General features: G+C 40.4%; 2 protein-coding genes across 2 annotated transcripts in view; one reads left to right on the plus strand and one right to left on the minus strand.

Annotated features, from left to right (window-relative positions):
* Positions 1 to 2,868, plus strand: part of LOC103396917 (histone-lysine N-methyltransferase SETD1B-A-like) — a 20,271-nt gene extending 17,403 nt beyond the window's left edge. The window contains exon 17 of the mRNA XM_025052909.1: positions 2,647 to 2,868. Coding sequence (XP_024908677.1) covers positions 2,647 to 2,820 — 174 coding nt within the window. The 3' untranslated portion in view covers positions 2,821 to 2,868. The remainder of the gene's footprint in view (positions 1 to 2,646) is intronic.
* A 125-nt stretch (positions 2,869 to 2,993) lies between these two features.
* Positions 2,994 to 11,053, minus strand: LOC103396905 (4-hydroxyphenylpyruvate dioxygenase-like). The gene is made up of 13 exons (XM_008335149.3): positions 10,980 to 11,053; positions 10,853 to 10,879; positions 10,524 to 10,590; positions 10,006 to 10,106; positions 9,568 to 9,610; positions 9,320 to 9,402; positions 9,150 to 9,239; positions 8,970 to 9,073; positions 8,813 to 8,890; positions 8,345 to 8,507; positions 3,744 to 3,815; positions 3,542 to 3,664; positions 2,994 to 3,433 (listed from the first exon to the last, which is right to left on the minus strand). Exons 1-13 carry the CDS (start codon positions 10,980 to 10,982, stop codon positions 3,206 to 3,208), a joined length of 1,182 nt encoding a protein of 393 aa, XP_008333371.1. The 5' UTR covers positions 10,983 to 11,053; the 3' UTR covers positions 2,994 to 3,205.
* Positions 11,054 to 18,177: the final 7,124 nt, after the last annotated feature.

An 18,177-nucleotide genomic window follows, 5' to 3' on the forward strand; every position in this document is an offset into this window, starting at 1 on the left:
CCTCTTTTCAAAAAAGGGGACCGGAGGGTGTGTTCCAACTATAGGGGGATCACAGTCTTCAGCCTCCCGGGAAAAGTCTATTCCAGAGTACTAGAGAGGAGAATCCGGCCGATAGTCGAACCTCGGATTCAAGAGAAACAATGCGGTTTTCGTCCTGGTCGTGGAACACTGGACCAGCTCTATACCCTCCACAGGGTGCTTGAGGGTTCATGGGAGTTTTGCCCCGGATAAGCGGTTGATGATGGATGGATGGATAGATTATTATTTAGCCCGAGGTGTTAAAAAATACATTTTTAATATATTTTGATTTGAAGGTTTTGTTTACTAGTAAACAAACCAAAAGCACATTAATTAAATGTAAACAGACTCATTAAAAACATCTTTTCGCCATGTTGTTTTTTCTCCAACATGACCGCCGACGCGGAGGGATATCTAGATCCAAGACAAAAACGTCACACATTTGTTCCTCTTCCACCGAGTGTTTTACAGTTAAACCGTTAACAACGACTCACATACGACTTTTAATTTTTCCTCGTTAACACACAGTGTCATATTCTTAGCGTTTGGGTGAAAGTTTTACCTTTTATTTGTAGCTGAAGACGACGTTGTTGTGGTGTTTTCCACGGATCACTCCTGTATACGTCCGCCCTAGTTTTAAGTCTCCTCGACTTCATTACCGTCGTTATTGTCGTCATTTTCGTTGATATTATTATAATTATTGTTATTATATTCTAGTCGCGCACTCTAGTGAAAACAGCAACTCGTTGTGTGCCTTCCGGTGCGGCGTGCTACTGTTTGCCTCACCCCCTCCGTCTTTTCGCTGCAGTTTATGCAGTAACTTTAGATAGTTTATAACGCTCGGACTGCGGGAGGACATGTGTAAAATACACGTCTTCACAAACGTTACGTTTTTTTTTAATAATGAAACTGATCACATTATTAAAATTCGTACTGAAATTTTTTAAAATGTATTTTAATAATTATAAAATATAAAACTAACCTATAATTAGTTAGTTAGCCTAGTATTATTTTATTATTATTTTAATACAGGGAGTGCAGAATTATTAGGCAAATGAGTATTTTGACCACATCATCCTCTTTATGCACGTTGTCTTACTCCAAGCTGTATAGGCTCGAAAGCCCACTACCAATTAAGCATATCAGGTGATGTGCATCTCTGTAATGAGAAGGGGTGTGGTCTAATGACATCAACACCCTATATCAGGTGTGCATAATTATTAGGCAACTTCCTTTCCTTTGGCAAAATGGGTCAGAAGAGGGACTTGACAGGCTCAGAAAAGTCAAAAATAGTGAGATATCTTGCAGAGGGATGCAGCACTCTTAAAATTGCCAAGCTTCTGAAGCGTGATCATCGAACAATCAAGCGTTTCATTCAAAATAGTCAACAGGGTCGCAAAAAGCGTGTGGAGAAACCAAGGCGCAAAATAACTGCCCATGAACTGAGAAAAGTCAAGAGTGCAGCTGCCAAGATGCCACTTGCCACCAGTTTTGCCATATTTCAGAGCTGCAACATCACTGGAGTGCCCAAAAGCACAAGGTGTGCAATACTCAGAGACATGGCCAAGGTAAGAAAGGCTGAAAAACGACCACCACTGAACAAGACACACAAGCTGAAACGTCAAGACTGGGCCAAGAAATATCTCAAGACTGATTTTTCTAAGGTTTTATGGACTGATGAAATGAGAGTGAGTCTTGATGGGCCAGATGGATGGGCCCGTGGCTGGATCGGTAAAGGGCAGAGAGCTCTAGTCCGACTCAGACGCCAGCAAGGTGGAGGTGGGGTACTGGTATGGGCTGGTATCATCAAAGATGAGCTTGTGGGGCCTTTTCGGGTTGAGGATGGAGTCAAGCTCAACTCCCAGTCCTACTGCCAGTTTCTGGAAGACACCTTCTTCAAGCAGTGGTACAGGAAGAAGTCCGCATCCTTCAAGAAAAACATGATTTTCATGCAGGACAATGCTCCATCACACGCATCCAAGTACTCCACAGCGTGGCTGGCAAGAAAGGGCCTAAAAGAAGAAAAACTAATGACATGGCCTCCTTGTTCACCTGATCTGAACCCCATAGAGAACCTGTGGTCCCTCATCAAATGTGAGATTTACAAGGAGGGAAAACAGTACACCTCTCTGAACAGTGTCTGGGAGGCTGTGGTTGCTGCTGCACGCAATGTTGATCGTGAACAGATCAAAACACTGACAGAATCCATGGATGGCAGGCTTTTGAGTGTCCTTGCAAAGAAAGGTGGCTATATTGGTCACTGATTTGTTTTTGAATGTCAGAAATGTATATTTGTGAAATTTGTGAACTGTTATATTGGTTTCCCTGGTGAAAATAAATAATTGAAATGGGTATATATTTGTTTTCTAAGTTGCCTAATAATTATGCACAGTAATAGTCACCTGCACACACACAGATATCCTCCTAAAATAGCTAAAACTAAAAAAGCCCCACTCCAACTCCCAAAAATATTCAGCTTTGATATTAATGAGTCTTTTGGGTTCATTAAGAACATGGTTGTTGTTCAATAATAAAATTAATCCTCAAAAATACAACTTGCCTAATAATTCTGCACTCCCTGTATATATATATGATATTTAAAAATTCTTTTTTTTTTTACTCCCGCAGCCTAACTGCTACGCTAAGATCATCACTGTGGAGTCCCAGAAGAAGATCGTCATCTATTCCCGGCAGCCAATCAGCATCAACGAGGAGATCACCTATGACTACAAGTTCCCCATCGAGGAAACCAAGATTCCCTGTTTGTGTGAAGCCAACGGCTGCCGCGGTTCTTTGAACTGAACTGAACAATGACGCTAGCCTTGACTTCCGATATTTACAATATTGGCGTTTGAGATAAAAAATGAAGAAAAGAATCAAGAATAACTGAGGAAAACTGAAACACTTAGCTCTTTTATTACGAGATGGTGACACTGCGATGTGCCGTACAAAACGTTTTCATTTACGAGAATCGAATGTTTTTTTTGCTTGAGTCAAGCTTTAACGTGTACGTTGACTGTGTTGTTTTAAAAAAAATCATAATTCGTAATTCTGTTGAGAGTGACACGATTTTTAACTCTTCTCTCTGTGGATTCTTAATTAGCACACTAGCATTAGCACGGTGTGTGGGTTACTATTAGCGTCTATCACGTGTGGCCCACGTGGTGTGAGAATAAAAGACAAGGTTTCAGATGTTCTGCGCGTCTCCGTTTGGCGTCAGCACGGTCAGATTTCCTCTGGCGGCCTGGTCGGCTTCGATGGCTTCGAAGAGGGATTTGAAGTTCCCGGCACCAAAACCCTGGTGGTTGTGTCTCTGGATGACCTCCAGGAACACCGTGGGCCGGTCCTGGACGGGTTTGGTGAAGATTTGAAGTAAGTATCCATTGTCGTCATAGTCCACCAGGATGCTCAAGCCCTGGTTCGCGACGGAGAGAAAAAACAAGATCGTAAACGTCTGCTGCCGGTTCGAAGTAAATAGTTGACACAGTAAGTTGTGAGTCACGGCTAAAATCCCGGTCCTGACCTGCAGGACGTCCAGGTCCTCTGTGATCTTGACCTTTGACCCCTTCAGGTTCTCCCTCAGCTGTTCGTAATACGTGTCGGGCACCGACATGAACTCCATGCCGCGTTCTTTCAGGTTGGTGATCTGCCGAGAAATGGACGTATTAAAGGCTCATTCTGCAGAGTTTCAAAGACAAAACCAGAGTACTCCAGAAAGTACTTACTGCAGTAATTATGTCTGAAGTGTTCATGGCTATGTGCTGTACTCCTGGTCCTCCATAGTACTCCACGTACTCCTAGATGGATTAGATTGGATTAGATGAGATTAGATGCACGTGGATGGATGGATAGTACGCCAGATACTCCTAGGCTAGATTAGATTAGATTACATTGGATTGGATTATATTATATTAGTTTAAATTGGATTATATTAGATCAGATTAGATTATATTAGTTTAGATTGGATTAGTTTAGATTGGATTAGATTACATTGGATTTGTTTAGATTAGATTACATTGAATTGGACTAGAATGGATTAAATTACATTGGATTAGATTAGATTGGATTATATTATATTAGTTTAGATTTGATTAGATTAGGTCAGATTAGATTACATTGGATTAATTTTCTATTGGATTAGATTGGATCAGATTAGATTACATTAGTTTAGATTGGATTAGTTTAGATTGGATTAGTTTAGATTGGATTAGTTTAGATTGGATTAGTTTAGATTGGATTAGATTACATTGGATTGGATTATATTATATTAGTTTAAATTGGATTATATTAGATCAGATTAGATTATATTAGTTTAGATTGGATTAGATTACATTGGATTAATTTTCTATTGGATTAGATTGGATCAGATTAGATTACATTGGATTAATTTTCTATTGGATTAGATTGGATCAGATTAGATTACATTAGTTTAGATTGGATTAGTTTAGATTGGATTAGTTTAGATTGGATTAGTTTAGATTGGATTAGTTTAGATTGGATTAGTTTAGATTGGATTAGATTACATTGGATTTGTTTAGATTAGATCACATTGAATTTGACTAGAATGGATTAAATTACATTGGATTAGATTAGATTAGATTACATTGGATTAATTTTCTATTGGATTAGATTGGATCAGATTAGATTACATTGTATTGGATAAGACTGGATTAGATTGGATTAGATTGGATTAGATTAGGTTAGATTGGATTAGATTGGATTAGATTGGATTAGATTAGATTAGATTGGATTATATTATATTAGTTTAAATTGGATTATATTAGATCAGATTAGATTATATTAGTTTACATTGGATTGCATTGTATTGGATAGAACTGGATTAGATTACATTGGATTTGTTTAGATTAGATTACATTGAATTGGACTAGAATGGATTAAATTACATTGGATTAGATTAGATTGGATTATATTATATTAGTTTAGATTTGATTAGATTAGATCAGATTAGATTATATTAGTTTAGATTGGATTAGTTTAGATTGGATTAGTTTAGATTGGATTAGATTACATTGGATTAATTTTCTATTGGATTAGATTGGATCAGATTAGATTACATTAGTTTAGATTGGATTAGATTACATTGGATTAATTTTCTATTGGATTAGATTGGATCAGATTAGATTACATTAGTTTAGATTGGATTAGTTTAGATTGGATTAGTTTAGATTGGATTAGATTACATTGGATTTGTTTAGATTAGATTACATTGAATTGGACTAGAATGGATTAAATTACATTGGATTAGATTAGATTGGATTATATTATATTAGTTTAAATTGGATTATATTAGATCAGATTAGATTATATTAGTTTACATTGGATTGCATTGTATTGGATAGAACTGGATTAGATTACATTGGATTGGATTATATTATATTAGTTTAGATTTGATTAGATTAGGTCAGATTAGATTACATTGGATTTGTTTAGATTAGATTACATTGAATTGGACTAGAATGGATTAAATTACATTGGATTAGATTAGATTAGATTACATTGGATTAATTTTCTATTGGATTAGATTGGATCAGATTAGATTACATTAGTTTAGATTGGATTAGTTTAGATTGGATTAGATTACATTGGATTAATTTTCTATTGGATTAGATTGGATCAGATTAGATTACATTAGTTTAGATTGGATTAGATTACATTGGATTGGATTATATTATATTAGTTTAGATTTGATTAGATTAGGTCAGATTAGATTACATTGGATTTGTTTAGATTAGATCACATTGAATTTGACTAGAATGGATTAAATTACATTGGATTAGATTAGATTAGATTGGATTAGATTGGATTAGATTAGGTTAGATTGGATTAGATTGGATTAGATTAGGTTAGATTGGATTAGATTGGATTAGATTGGATTAGATTAGGTTAGATTGGATTAGATTGGATTAGATTATATTTGTTTACATTGGATTGCATTGTATTGGATAGAACTGGATTAGATTACATTGGATTGGATTATATTATATTAGTTTAAATTGGATTATATTAGATCAGATTAGATTACATTAGTTTAGATTGGATTAGATTACATTGGATTAATTTTCTATTGGATTAGATTGGATCAGATTAGATTACATTGTATTGGATAAGACTGGATTAGATTGGATTAGATTAGGTTAGATTGGATTAGATTGGATTAGATTGGATTAGATTAGATTAGATTGGATTATATTATATTAGTTTAAATTGGATTATATTAGATCAGATTAGATTACATTGGATTGGATTATATTATATTAGTTTAGATTTGATTAGATTAGGTCAGATTAGATTACATTGGATTGGATTATATTATATTAGTTTAGATTTGATTAGATTAGGTCAGATTAGATTACATTGGATTTGTTTAGATTAGATCACATTGAATTTGACTAGAATGGATTAAATTACATTGGATTAGATTAGATTAGATTACATTGGATTAATTTTCTATTGGATTAGATTGGATCAGATTAGATTACATTAGTTTAGATTGGATTAGTTTAGATTGGATTAGATTACATTGGATTAATTTTCTATTGGATTAGATTGGATCAGATTAGATTACATTGGATTTGTTTAGATTAGATCACATTGAATTTGACTAGAATGGATTAAATTACATTGGATTAGATTAGATTGGATTATATTATATTAGTTTAAATTGGATTATATTAGATCAGATTAGATTACATTGTATTGGATAAGACTGGATTAGATTGGATTAGATTGGATTAGATTATATTAGTTTACATTGGATTGCATTGTATTGGATAGAACTGGATTAGATTACATTGGATTGGATTATATTATATTAGTTTAAATTGGATTATATTAGATCAGATTAGATTATATTAGTTTACATTGGATTGCATTGTATTGGATAGAACTGGATTAGATTACATTGGATTAATTTTCTATTGGATTAGATTGGATCAGATTAGATTACATTAGTTTAGATTGGATTAGTTTAGATTGGATTAGATTACATTGGATTGGATTATATTATATTAGTTTAAATTGGATTATATTAGATCAGATTAGATTACATTGTATTGGATAAGACTGGATTAGATTGGATTAGATTGGATTAGATTGGATTAGATTGGATTAGATTATATTAGTTTACATTGGATTGCATTGTATTGGATAGAACTGGATTAGATTACATTGGATTGGATTATATTATATTAGTTTAGATTTGATTAGATTAGGTCAGATTAGATTACATTGGATTGGATTATATTATATTAGTTTAGATTTGATTAGATTAGGTCAGATTAGATTACATTGGATTGGATTATATTATATTAGTTTAAATTGGATTATATTAGATCAGATTAGATTATATTAGTTTACATTGGATTGCATTGTATTGGATAGAACTGGATTAGATTACATTGGATTAATTTTCTATTGGATTAGATTGGATCAGATTAGATTACATTGGATTGGATTATATTATATTAGTTTAGATTTGATTAGATTAGATTAGATTACATTGGATTGGATTATATTATATTAGTTTAGATTTGATTAGATTAGATCAGATTAGATTATATTAGTTTACATTGGATTGCATTGTATTGGATAGAACTGGATTAGATTACATTGGATTTGTTTAGATTAGATTACATTGAATTGGACTAGAATGGATTAAATTACATTGGATTAGATTAGATTAGATTACATTGGATTGGATTATATTATATTAGTTTAGATTTGATTAGATTAGGTCAGATTAGATTACATTGGATTAATTTTCTATTGGATTAGATTGGATCAGATTAGATTACATTGTATTGGATAGGACTGGATTAGATTTGATTAGATTAGATTAGATTACATTGGATTAATTTTCTATTGGATTAGATTGGATCAGATTAGATTACATTAGTTTAGATTGGATTAGTTTAGATTGGATTAGATTACATTGGATTGGATTATATTATATTAGTTTAGATTTGATTAGATTAGGTCAGATTAGATTACATTGGATTAATTTTCTATTGGATTAGATTGGATCAGATTAGATTACATTGTATTGGATAGGACTGGATTAGATTGGATTAGATTAGATTAGATTGGATTAGATTGGATTAGATTATATTAGTTTACATTGGATTGCATTGTATTGGATAGAACTGGATTAGATTACATTGGATTCGTTTAGATTGGATTAGATTAGATCAGATTAGTTTAGATTGGATTGGACTAGATTCGTTTGGATTAGATCAGATTAGCTCTCTTCTCTGTCTTCATCGTCGTTGTCCAAACCCTCGCTGTGAGAATTTCCCATCACATTCACCTGGATCTGAGACTTCCTCTTCCCCATCGCCGGCTCGTTGATGGGCATCTTCACCGTCTCCTCGTAGTTGGCCATGACGATGGAGCGCAGGGCACTGAACTCCGTCTGCAGCTGCTTGTCATCCACCGACCAGAACCGATGGAACAGGAGGTTCCTCCGATACCTGTGGCACCAGGGGAACATTCGTCAGAGGTGACGAGCGCGGAAATCATCCTCGATTATTTCCTCTTCTCCACCCCGTTCACATCTGGTGCTTTTTCCCCCCCCCCCCCCGTTTTTGAAAATCGACCAATGACGGATCCCGTTCAGAGAGCGGCCTCTCGACCTCTCTCGTCTCCAAACGAGCTCCAGATGTGAAAACCACAGCTGAGCCATTAAAACAAAACAAACAAAAAACAAAACAAAACGCTGAGTCATGCTGATCTGTGACTGGTGTCCGATCATCGTCAGTCTTTAGGAAAGTGTTACCATTCCACGACCGGAACCATCTCGTCGTCGGGTTGGTTTCCCACGACGTGGTCGATGAAGTTGAGCTTCCCACCGGGACTGAAACTCAAAGAATATATTTAATGGCAGAACTGCATCATGGGAGGTGAAAACAGCTGAGCGACAATGGCGTTCATACAGTTTGGCCAATAAAGGGTCTTTGACCGCAGAAGATTGGAATCCTGGCAGGAACACGCCGCCGTATCCCGTCCTCTCCACCAGGGTGTGTGTGGTGTCACCGTACTGCAGCGGACGACATATATTTGATTTTTTTTTTTTTTTACTTTTACTTGAACCAAAGCTAGGTGACGTCTCTGACCGTCTGGAGGACCGCTAGTCGGACTTTGCCGTGTTTGTCCTCCAGGGTGTGAGGTTCCTTTACGAGTACTGTGCCGTTCTCCTTGGCTTTCTGAAATCAGAGAAAAATCACGTTGAGAAACTGCGTTTATAAAAAAAACTTTTAAAAAATTCCAATTAAAAAAAAAATACCTTTACGATAAAATCACAGTCCTCCACGGTAAACGCTATGTCCTTCACTCCGTCCCCGTGTCTCACCAAATGTTCTCCCATCTCTGAGGAGAACGTTTTCGGTTCGTTTATCACGTCGTGCTAACAGTTTAACTCTTGCACCGTAACTCTCTAAAGAATAATTTATTATACATTTACGTGTAAAAAAAAAAAAATTGGCGTCCCCTAAAATTTTTTGTGCGGTCCAAATTTTTTCCCCTGAGCCTTACCTTTGTTTCCGGGGTTGAGGGCAGAAGAAAAAACGTAAATGATCTGTCAGGTGGAAAGTAAACATGAAAAATATATGTTAGCTTCAAAAAACTGATGTTCTCACATTGACATGTACAGCGCCCCCTTTTGGATAGCTTTTGTTTAAACTCCAATGATTTTTTTTATTCTACAAAACAGATTTTTTTTAACAAGCGGGAGAGAAAAAAAAGACAATTCAAAAAAATATATTTTCCACAAAAAATGAAAGAGCGCCATCTAGAGAAATAACGTTGCAACTTGAATTCTCTGAACCAACATCCTCTCAGTGGCTGCTGTGAAATCTTTGACTCTCACATCATTTTTTTTACCTATATTTTATCTTCATTCCACACTTGTTCCGAGCGCCTCACTTTGGACACCACTATGTTAAAGAGCCAATGAAGCTGAAGCTACTTTACCTTGTCTTGTTTGACCACGTGCGACACCACATCGCGGCTGCCGGGCTCCAAGCCCCCGTAGGCCCACGGGTCGCAACCCCCCCTGTTATAACTTAATGAGCCTCGCGGTTCTCAAACCTGTTTCGGTGATGTTCAATGTGGAGATAAAAAACAAAAACAAAAAGATAAACTGAAACAAAATGAAAAAATCTGCGAGTGATTGCTGGGACTCAAACCTATGAAAAAACAATATCAAAAATCAGAGCAACAAAAAAAAATTTTTTTTATATTTTTATATATTTTTTATATTTTTAAAATTTTCTACGTAGCCTCTTCATTAGCTTTCAGTACCCCGAGGGTCTGCGTACCGCCATTTGAGAACCACTGTAATAAAACGTGTTTGTGGTCTGAGGTGTTGGGGGTTGACCCTTCACCCCCCCGCCGCAGGACCAATAGCCTGGCTATAACATACTGACCCCTTCTCTGGGGAAAAAGAGAAAAAAAATGTTTAGGGGTGAGAGTCGGACTTGTGTGGTAACGTACCTGCTTGGCGTTTCCGACCCAGAAGGTCAGGTGGTCGAAGCAGAGGAACCGGCCCTGATCGTGCTGGAGATGAGAAGAAAGTCAAAGTCAAAGACGTTGCATCATTCTTGCAACACGGTGTTCCGTGGCGTAGTGGTTAACACGCGTGCCACGGTGGCAGAGTCATGGGTTCGATTCCCAGAGAAATCCGAGAAGATTTCAAAGTCAAAGTCAAAGACGTCGTATCATTCCTGCAACACGGCGTTCCGTGGCGTAGCGGTTAGCACGCGTGCCACGGGAGCAGTCATGGGTTCGATTCCCAGAGAAATCATTTTTAACCACCAACCTTTTCTCCTTTGTCCGTGTACGTCGTCTGTGAAGGAAAAGCACAGTTTGAACCTCCTAATTACTCGCAGTACTAGTGCAGTACTAGTGTAGTACTAATGTAGTACTATGAAAGAGTGAGAACTCACCATCGCTGCTCCTGCCGTCCTGACCCGACTGACCTGACCGTCAGAGTGAACGACCACACGGAGGAGACGGATATTCCTACACAAGTGTTGGAGGAGGAGAGAAGGAGGGGAGGGAGGGGGGTGAGGGAGGGGAGGAAGGAGGTAGGGAGGGAGGGGGTAGGGAAGAGTACTGGTGAGTATTTTTGCTGTTACATAATGATTACAAAGTAAAACCCCTCCAGCATTTACTACTTCAAATATAGTCTCTTTTTTAAAAAAATATATGTGTATATTTATTTATATATTCAAATTTTAACAATTTTTTGTTTTTCAATTTCCGTCTCTTGTTCTCGGAGGGAACTCCACAGAAAACCTGCATGAATTTTTTTTTTGTAAGTTCCAGCTGCGTTTTTTTTTCTTTCTAGAAAGAACAGAGAAGAATGTACATGTGTTAGCGTTTAGCACCGAGAGGAGGCTCACCGATGCTGGCCTCTGATTGGCTCGGGGGGGGCTGGTTGTAAGCGTGACTTGAAACACCCCCCTGAGTTTTCTTCAGATGATCCTTCAAAGATTTTACGATAAATAAATAAATACATTTGGATGTGATGTGGAATTTCCTCTAAACAGGATTGTTGGTTCAAAAGGATTTCATCATTTTCTCGTCCAGACGTCATTTTTTCGGCAAGTAATTTGCGCACATCGCCATGGGATTCACTTGTAAAAAGCGTAAAAAAAACACAAAGATAAAATTCGACATGAACGTAAGAGCCTCATGTGGCCCCCGAGCTACAGGTTGGCCATGCCTGGCTTAGTCCAACACATACCAGTGATGGACGTGTTACCTAGTTACTAGTTACTAGTTACTTCTCCAAAAAAGTAAGATACTGGATACCAATGAAAAATAATAATAATGATAATAAAAATGATGCTAAAGCTGTGGCTCAGGGCCTGGTCACATGGTATAACAACAGCACCAGTAACAGTGTTGTGACACACCCGCTGATGATGTCACTGCTCACTAATTAGACGCTGGTCCACACACACACACATAGCTCGGTCTCTGAGGAGGACCTGTGTTTTTTCGTGCTGTTTTCAGTACTCCACCCGTCGTCATGGACGCAGATCACGCGTGAAGCCTTGGGGGGCGCTGAAGGACTGGTCCTGACCCACCTGTTCAACACATTAACTTTAATGATGAAGAGGCGTTTGATTTGTCATCCATCAGTCCATCCATCAGTCCATCCATCCATCCATCTATCTGTCGATCCATCGATCCATTCATCCATCCATCCATCCACCCATCCATCCACCCCTCCCTCCCTCCATCATCCATCCATCCATCCATCCATTCATCCATTCATCCATCCATCAGTCCATCCATCCATCCATCTATCTGTCGATCCATCGATCCATTCATCCATCCATCCATCCCTCCACCCATCCATCCCTCCATCCCTCCATCCATCCATCCATCCATCAGTCGATCCATCCATCTATTCCGTCCATCCCTTCCATTCATCCCTTCCATCCATCCATCTATCCATCCTCCAGCCATCCGTCCCTCCCTCTGTTCATCCATCCATCCCTCCATCCCTCCATCCCTCCATCCCTCCATCCCTCCATCCATCCATCCCTCCCTCCCGCCCTCCATCATCCATCCATCCATCCATCCATCTATCAGTCCATCCATCCATCCGTCCATTCATCCATCAGTCCATCCATCCATCTATCTGTCCATCCGTTCATCCATCCATTCATCCATCCATCCATCCACCCATCCATCCATCCATTCATCCATTCATCCATTCATCCATCCCTCCATCCATCCATCCCTCCATCCCTCCATCCCTCCATCCATCCATCCCTCCATCCTTCCATCCATCCATCCATCCATCCCTCCACCCATCCATCCCTCCATCCCTCCATCCCTCCATCCCTCCATCCATCCATCCATCCATCAGTCGATCCATCCATCTCTTCCGTCCATCCCTTCCATTCATCCCTTCCATCCATCCATCTATCCATCCTCCAGCCATCCGTCCCTCCCTCTGTTCATCCATCCATCCCTCCATCCCTCCATCCATCCATCCCTCCCTCCCTCCATCATCCATCCATCCATCCATCAGTCGATCCATCCATCTCTTCCGTCCATCCCTTCCATTCATCCCTTCCATCCATCCATCTATCCATCCCTCCAGCCATCCGTCCCTCCATCTGTTCATCCATCCATCCATCCATCCCTCCACCCATCCATCCCTCCATCCCTCCATCCATCCATCCATCCATCCCTCCATCCATCCATCCATCCATCCATTGCCCTGTTGTGTTTCTGGTTGTTGTGTTTCAGTAAACATCAGTGTAACCCAACACCAGACTGTAGGTCTCAATCCCCCGACGCCTGAGCTCCAGAGATCGACACGGCAGCAGATCAGACCCAGCCCACTACGGCGCTCCTACTCCTCCTCAGCTGAGACACACACAGACACGGACACGATGACAAGACACGGCGTGAAGATGTCGTCTCCCGAAGGTCGTCTCCAGATACTGGTGAATGGAGAGGAGCTCCAAGAAAGACAGGAGGCGTCGGAGAAAGAGCAGCTCCCGTCAGCCGGTACCGATGATGAATCCTCAACGGTCGGTGCTGCTGCTGCGGAGAAGGAGAACCACATGACCATGCAGTCGCTCCTCCAACAGGTGCGTAAACAGATGAGGTCGCAGGGCGGCGCGCGGCCTCCGCCACAGAGCACCCTGCTGGAGTTGGTCCACAAACTCAAGGACGGCGAACTGAAGGTCAAAGGTGGGAGCGACAAGGACAGAGGAGCATCTGGAGGGACGACGGATCGGAGTCGGGAGGAGGAGCTCCAGGCTCAGCTGGAGGCGGTCGCGAAAACCCTGAGGGTTGAGTTCCAAGAATGTGTCCGCCTGCTGCAGGAGGAGATGCGGGACTACACCGACACGGCCGTGAAGGACCTGGAGCGTCAGTTCCAGAGGTTGAACCTCAACACCCGAGGTCTGGAGAGGCGACAGAACCCTCCAACAGTTCCTCCTCTGACCACCAGGAGAGGGAGGCTCCTGTCCAGGACCATGACCACCATCGTTCCCAAGACGTGTCCCCCGGTCATCGTCAGCCCACGCGCCAGATCTGAGACCCTGAAGGGCGGCGGCGGTGGGCAACGTCTGAGAAGAGACTCTGCGCTCTCTCTGACGGGAAACAGACCTGTCCAGAACCAGAAGACGACGACGACGACCGTCTCCGTGAACCGTCCACAACCGCATCAGCAGAAAGACGCCGTCAGGAGGAATTCCAAACAGGAAGTGGCTCAGACCGGAACATCAAAAATGTCTGCCGATTTCCGCGTCTGCACTAACAAACCAAGAAAATGACATTAAAACCCGTCTAATCAGAGAACTTCAGTCGCTGCTTGTTTTTTTTCTTATTTTTTTTAAACACAGATTTTTGTCCATGTGACTTCCGGTTTCATAACTTCAATTAAATGATTATTATAAAAGTTAATTAAACATGTGCACGCCTCTGTCCACGAACTTTGGACTCGTGCTTGATGTCTGAGGACAATTGGCAGATTTTTATGTGTTCGTGTAATTGCAAGATTTGACCAGCAGGTGAAAGCAGATTGCCGTATGAAATCAAATGAAGTAACTCGCTTGAAAAGCAACTGAATTATAATAATAATCCAGTTGGAATGATAAATATAAATATAAATACAAATACAAATACAAATACAAATACAAATACAAATATAAATATAAATATAAATATAAATATAAATATAAATATAAATATAAATATAAATATAAATATAAATAAGAGAATCCGCCCTTTGAAAGTCAAAGAGCAAACTTACATCATGTTTTTCCCGCATTTTATTTCACGGATTGATGACGTGTTTGTACGTTATTGTGACGTGTTCTAATATAAAGAATCAATTAGTGGTCAGACATTTAAGTCCAAACAAAATCAGATCAGGTGCTGACTTCGCCTCATGAACTCAACTTCAAATGTGACTGCTGCCCTCCAGTGGTCAGACAGTGGAATTGTTCGCATCTGCTTTTTTTAATTTTTTTTTTCAAATGTTAAAAAAGTAATAATAATTATAAATAATTATAATAATATTATATATCTGGGTTTATGTGTTGAACGTCAGACACTGATGTGGCTGTCCAGTGGAACGTCGACGGCCCTGTTCACGCTAACATTCACACCTGGTGGTCCGCGATAGAACTTCTTCTTCTTCTTCTTCTTCTTCTTCTTCTTCTCCTTCTTCTTCTTCTTCTTCTTCTTCTTCTTCTCAGACCCGATCACCTTCGAGCCTCCTCCAGCAGCTGAACTGGCACCGGGAGCCGGCGCTGACAGGAGGTGCATTTAGTCCCGGAGTGGCCGCCGAGGCAAAAGGGCCTTCAGGCAGAAGCTTCACAATGGACGGGATAGAGAAGGATGTGAAGGGGGTCTTTGTGTCTGTGGGAGGGTAATGAGGCCTAACAACTACATCCGGAGGGGGACGAGAGCACAGCGCATTCAGGTCTGGCCAAGACGGGCTGCGCTCGGAAGCAGCATCTCGTGCCTAGCGATGTCAACCAGCAGCGACCGCGACCGTTTAATATGCAATATATATAGTATGTATGTATATATGTATATATGTATATATGTATGTATATACTGTACATAGATGGGTGGACATTCAACATAAGGCCTGTGGATCACTGTGGTACTGATGTATGAAAATCAGATGAAGGAAAAATTCCAGCGAGAGAATTAAAAAAAAAAATTTAAATTTAAAATTGCAATTTTTATGTTTCCGGGTTTCCCTGGAACTTTCCGAGTGATTTGATTATTCCACTCAAATATGATGAGGCCAACGATGTTTATCTTTCGACTTCATCAGGTCCTTTATTATTTAAAAAAAATGTCCTGGTCGAGTGGTGCTTTGGCCCAGAGGCAATGTCTCTGTCAGTGGTGTGGAACCCCAGGGTTCACCTCCTGGGCAAGTTCGAATCCCGGTTAGGGCGGTTGGCGCCTTCCGGTGTACTCACCAGCTGCAGGAAGGTTTAGGTTGGTACGGTGCAATGTGATTTGGGTGGCGACTGCTGCCCGGTAACGGATAAGTGGATGAAAATGGATGGATGGATGGATGTCCTGGTCGGGGTTTAGCCCCACCCTCACCTGACGGCTGCTGGGATTGGCTCCAGATGCCGCCTTAAAAGTGACCTTAAAAGGTTGTTAAGTGGTTAAAAAAGTTAAATGTTGATAAGGTGTTCCTAAGGAAGTGGCCCGTTAGCGCCACCACCGAACAAAAATCTCGCAAAACGTATATGTAACAAAAATCTTTATAAAATTCAAGTTTAAATTTATTAAAAAAAGGTACTCCTGTTTAGTTGAAGACGATGCTAATATAGTGGCAGGAATTGAAGAAAGAAACAACGATCTTCAACAGGTCTGATCATCTTTTCTTAAGTTTTAACAACCATCTGCTGCCACCTAGTGGAAGAGGATTGCATTGCACTTTGACAAATTACAAAAGAAAAATAATTTTTAATAAATAAATAATAGTTTTGGGACATTTGGATCATTTTCCGCGGCACACTAGCAGGCCACGGCACAGAGGTTGGGAACTGCTGCATTAGCGCGTACGTAACCATATGGTGTTTGTACACTTCAACATAAAGCTCAGGGTTAATCCTCTTATGTACTGTAATTTTTTTCCCAGCATGCTCCTCTTCGCCCTGTCTGTTCAAAACTGTAGATTTTAAGGTGGAATTTTAACGTCAACTCTGTTTCCAGTCCGTTCTCAGGGCCGCGTGCTAACAGTCAGAGGTCAACTCGGAGTCAGAGCAGAAGGAAGGTGATATCACATGATAACATCACATGATAATGTGGGGGGCGGTGGGGGGCTGCTGTGATGTGTGTGAGGCATGAGTAAAGATTAGCGCGATTAGCGGTGGTTAGCCTCAAAGCGCACATCTGACAACTTCCACCGTTATCAGCAAGAGGCCGAAGAATCAGGAAGTAAATGAGGCGACAGACGAGGACGTGAAGGTTTGATTCCACAAAGACCTCGGGTAAAAAAACTGAAAAACTGTGAGAAAAACTCGCTCACGTCTTTGTTCCCGACTGAGCGACGGAGCGGTTGGTGCACTTGCCTTACAGCAAGGAGGTCGCTGGTTTGAGGCTGGGTGGGTTTTTTTTCCACTACTCTTAAACGTCGACGAGTCCAAATACGGACAAGGTCGTTGTATTGCTAAATGCTAATGTAATGATAGTAACAAAACCTAGCGACCAAATACATGAAGTAGCTAACACATATATAAACAAAGGTTAACCTAGAGCATTGTTTCCCAAAAACTGGGTCGCAACCCTGAGGTGGGTCGCAAGAATTGTTTTTTGGGGGGGGGTCGCCTCGCCTCCTCCTGTTTCCCAGGATGTTACGATTAACGTCTATTGACTTCGTCGCGAAGGTTTGCGACTTTTAAAATATGGGTCCCAAGAAAAAAAAAGTTTGGGAAACAGTGTCCTAGATGATGCTAAGAGTTAGCAAATCGGACGAAATAAAGTTAGCAACGAGTAAAACAAAAGCAACAAAATCAGTTAGCAATAGCCACAGTTAGCAACAATTATTTGTGGGTTAGTCACAGGTTAGTTTGGTTATGGTCCTGGTAAAGGCCATAATGTATTACATCCTCACAAGTCATTAATACCAGAGTGCATGTGTGGGGTTTGTTTACAGGTGTAAACACACTGCCTGTCAACACCAACACCACTTTCTCCATATCGTCTGTCCACCTGTTGTCCACACACACATTTGTTGCTGCCTGGGTGGGATGGACACCAGGGACATCTGAGGGGGGCGGGGGGCCTCACTCACACCACCAGTATGTGTATGTGTGTTCACGTGACATTAAAGGAAGTCAGGTGACGTCCATATTGGTAAGTCAACGATGGAGTGGGTCTACTGACAGGTCCGTGTCCTGAGGTGGTCCGCGGTCAATCGCAGACAGGAAGTTCAAACTGCCTATTTTTCCGACTCCACGTGTGATGATCGTAGTTGATGGTTTTTTTGTTTTGTTTTTTTTTGCGTGGACCAACATCTAGACCATCTAGATCTAGGTCTCCTACAAAACAAAGACGACAGCGTTTCTTTGTTTTTGACTGTAGGGAGGGGCGAGGGGGGGAGGGGGCAGCAGTGGTGATTACAGGCGGAGGGAA

This window comes from Cynoglossus semilaevis, chromosome W, assembly GCF_000523025.1.
Source record: "Cynoglossus semilaevis isolate Cse_v1.0 chromosome W, Cse_v1.0, whole genome shotgun sequence".
Classification (NCBI taxonomy): domain Eukaryota; kingdom Metazoa; phylum Chordata; class Actinopteri; order Pleuronectiformes; family Cynoglossidae; genus Cynoglossus; species Cynoglossus semilaevis.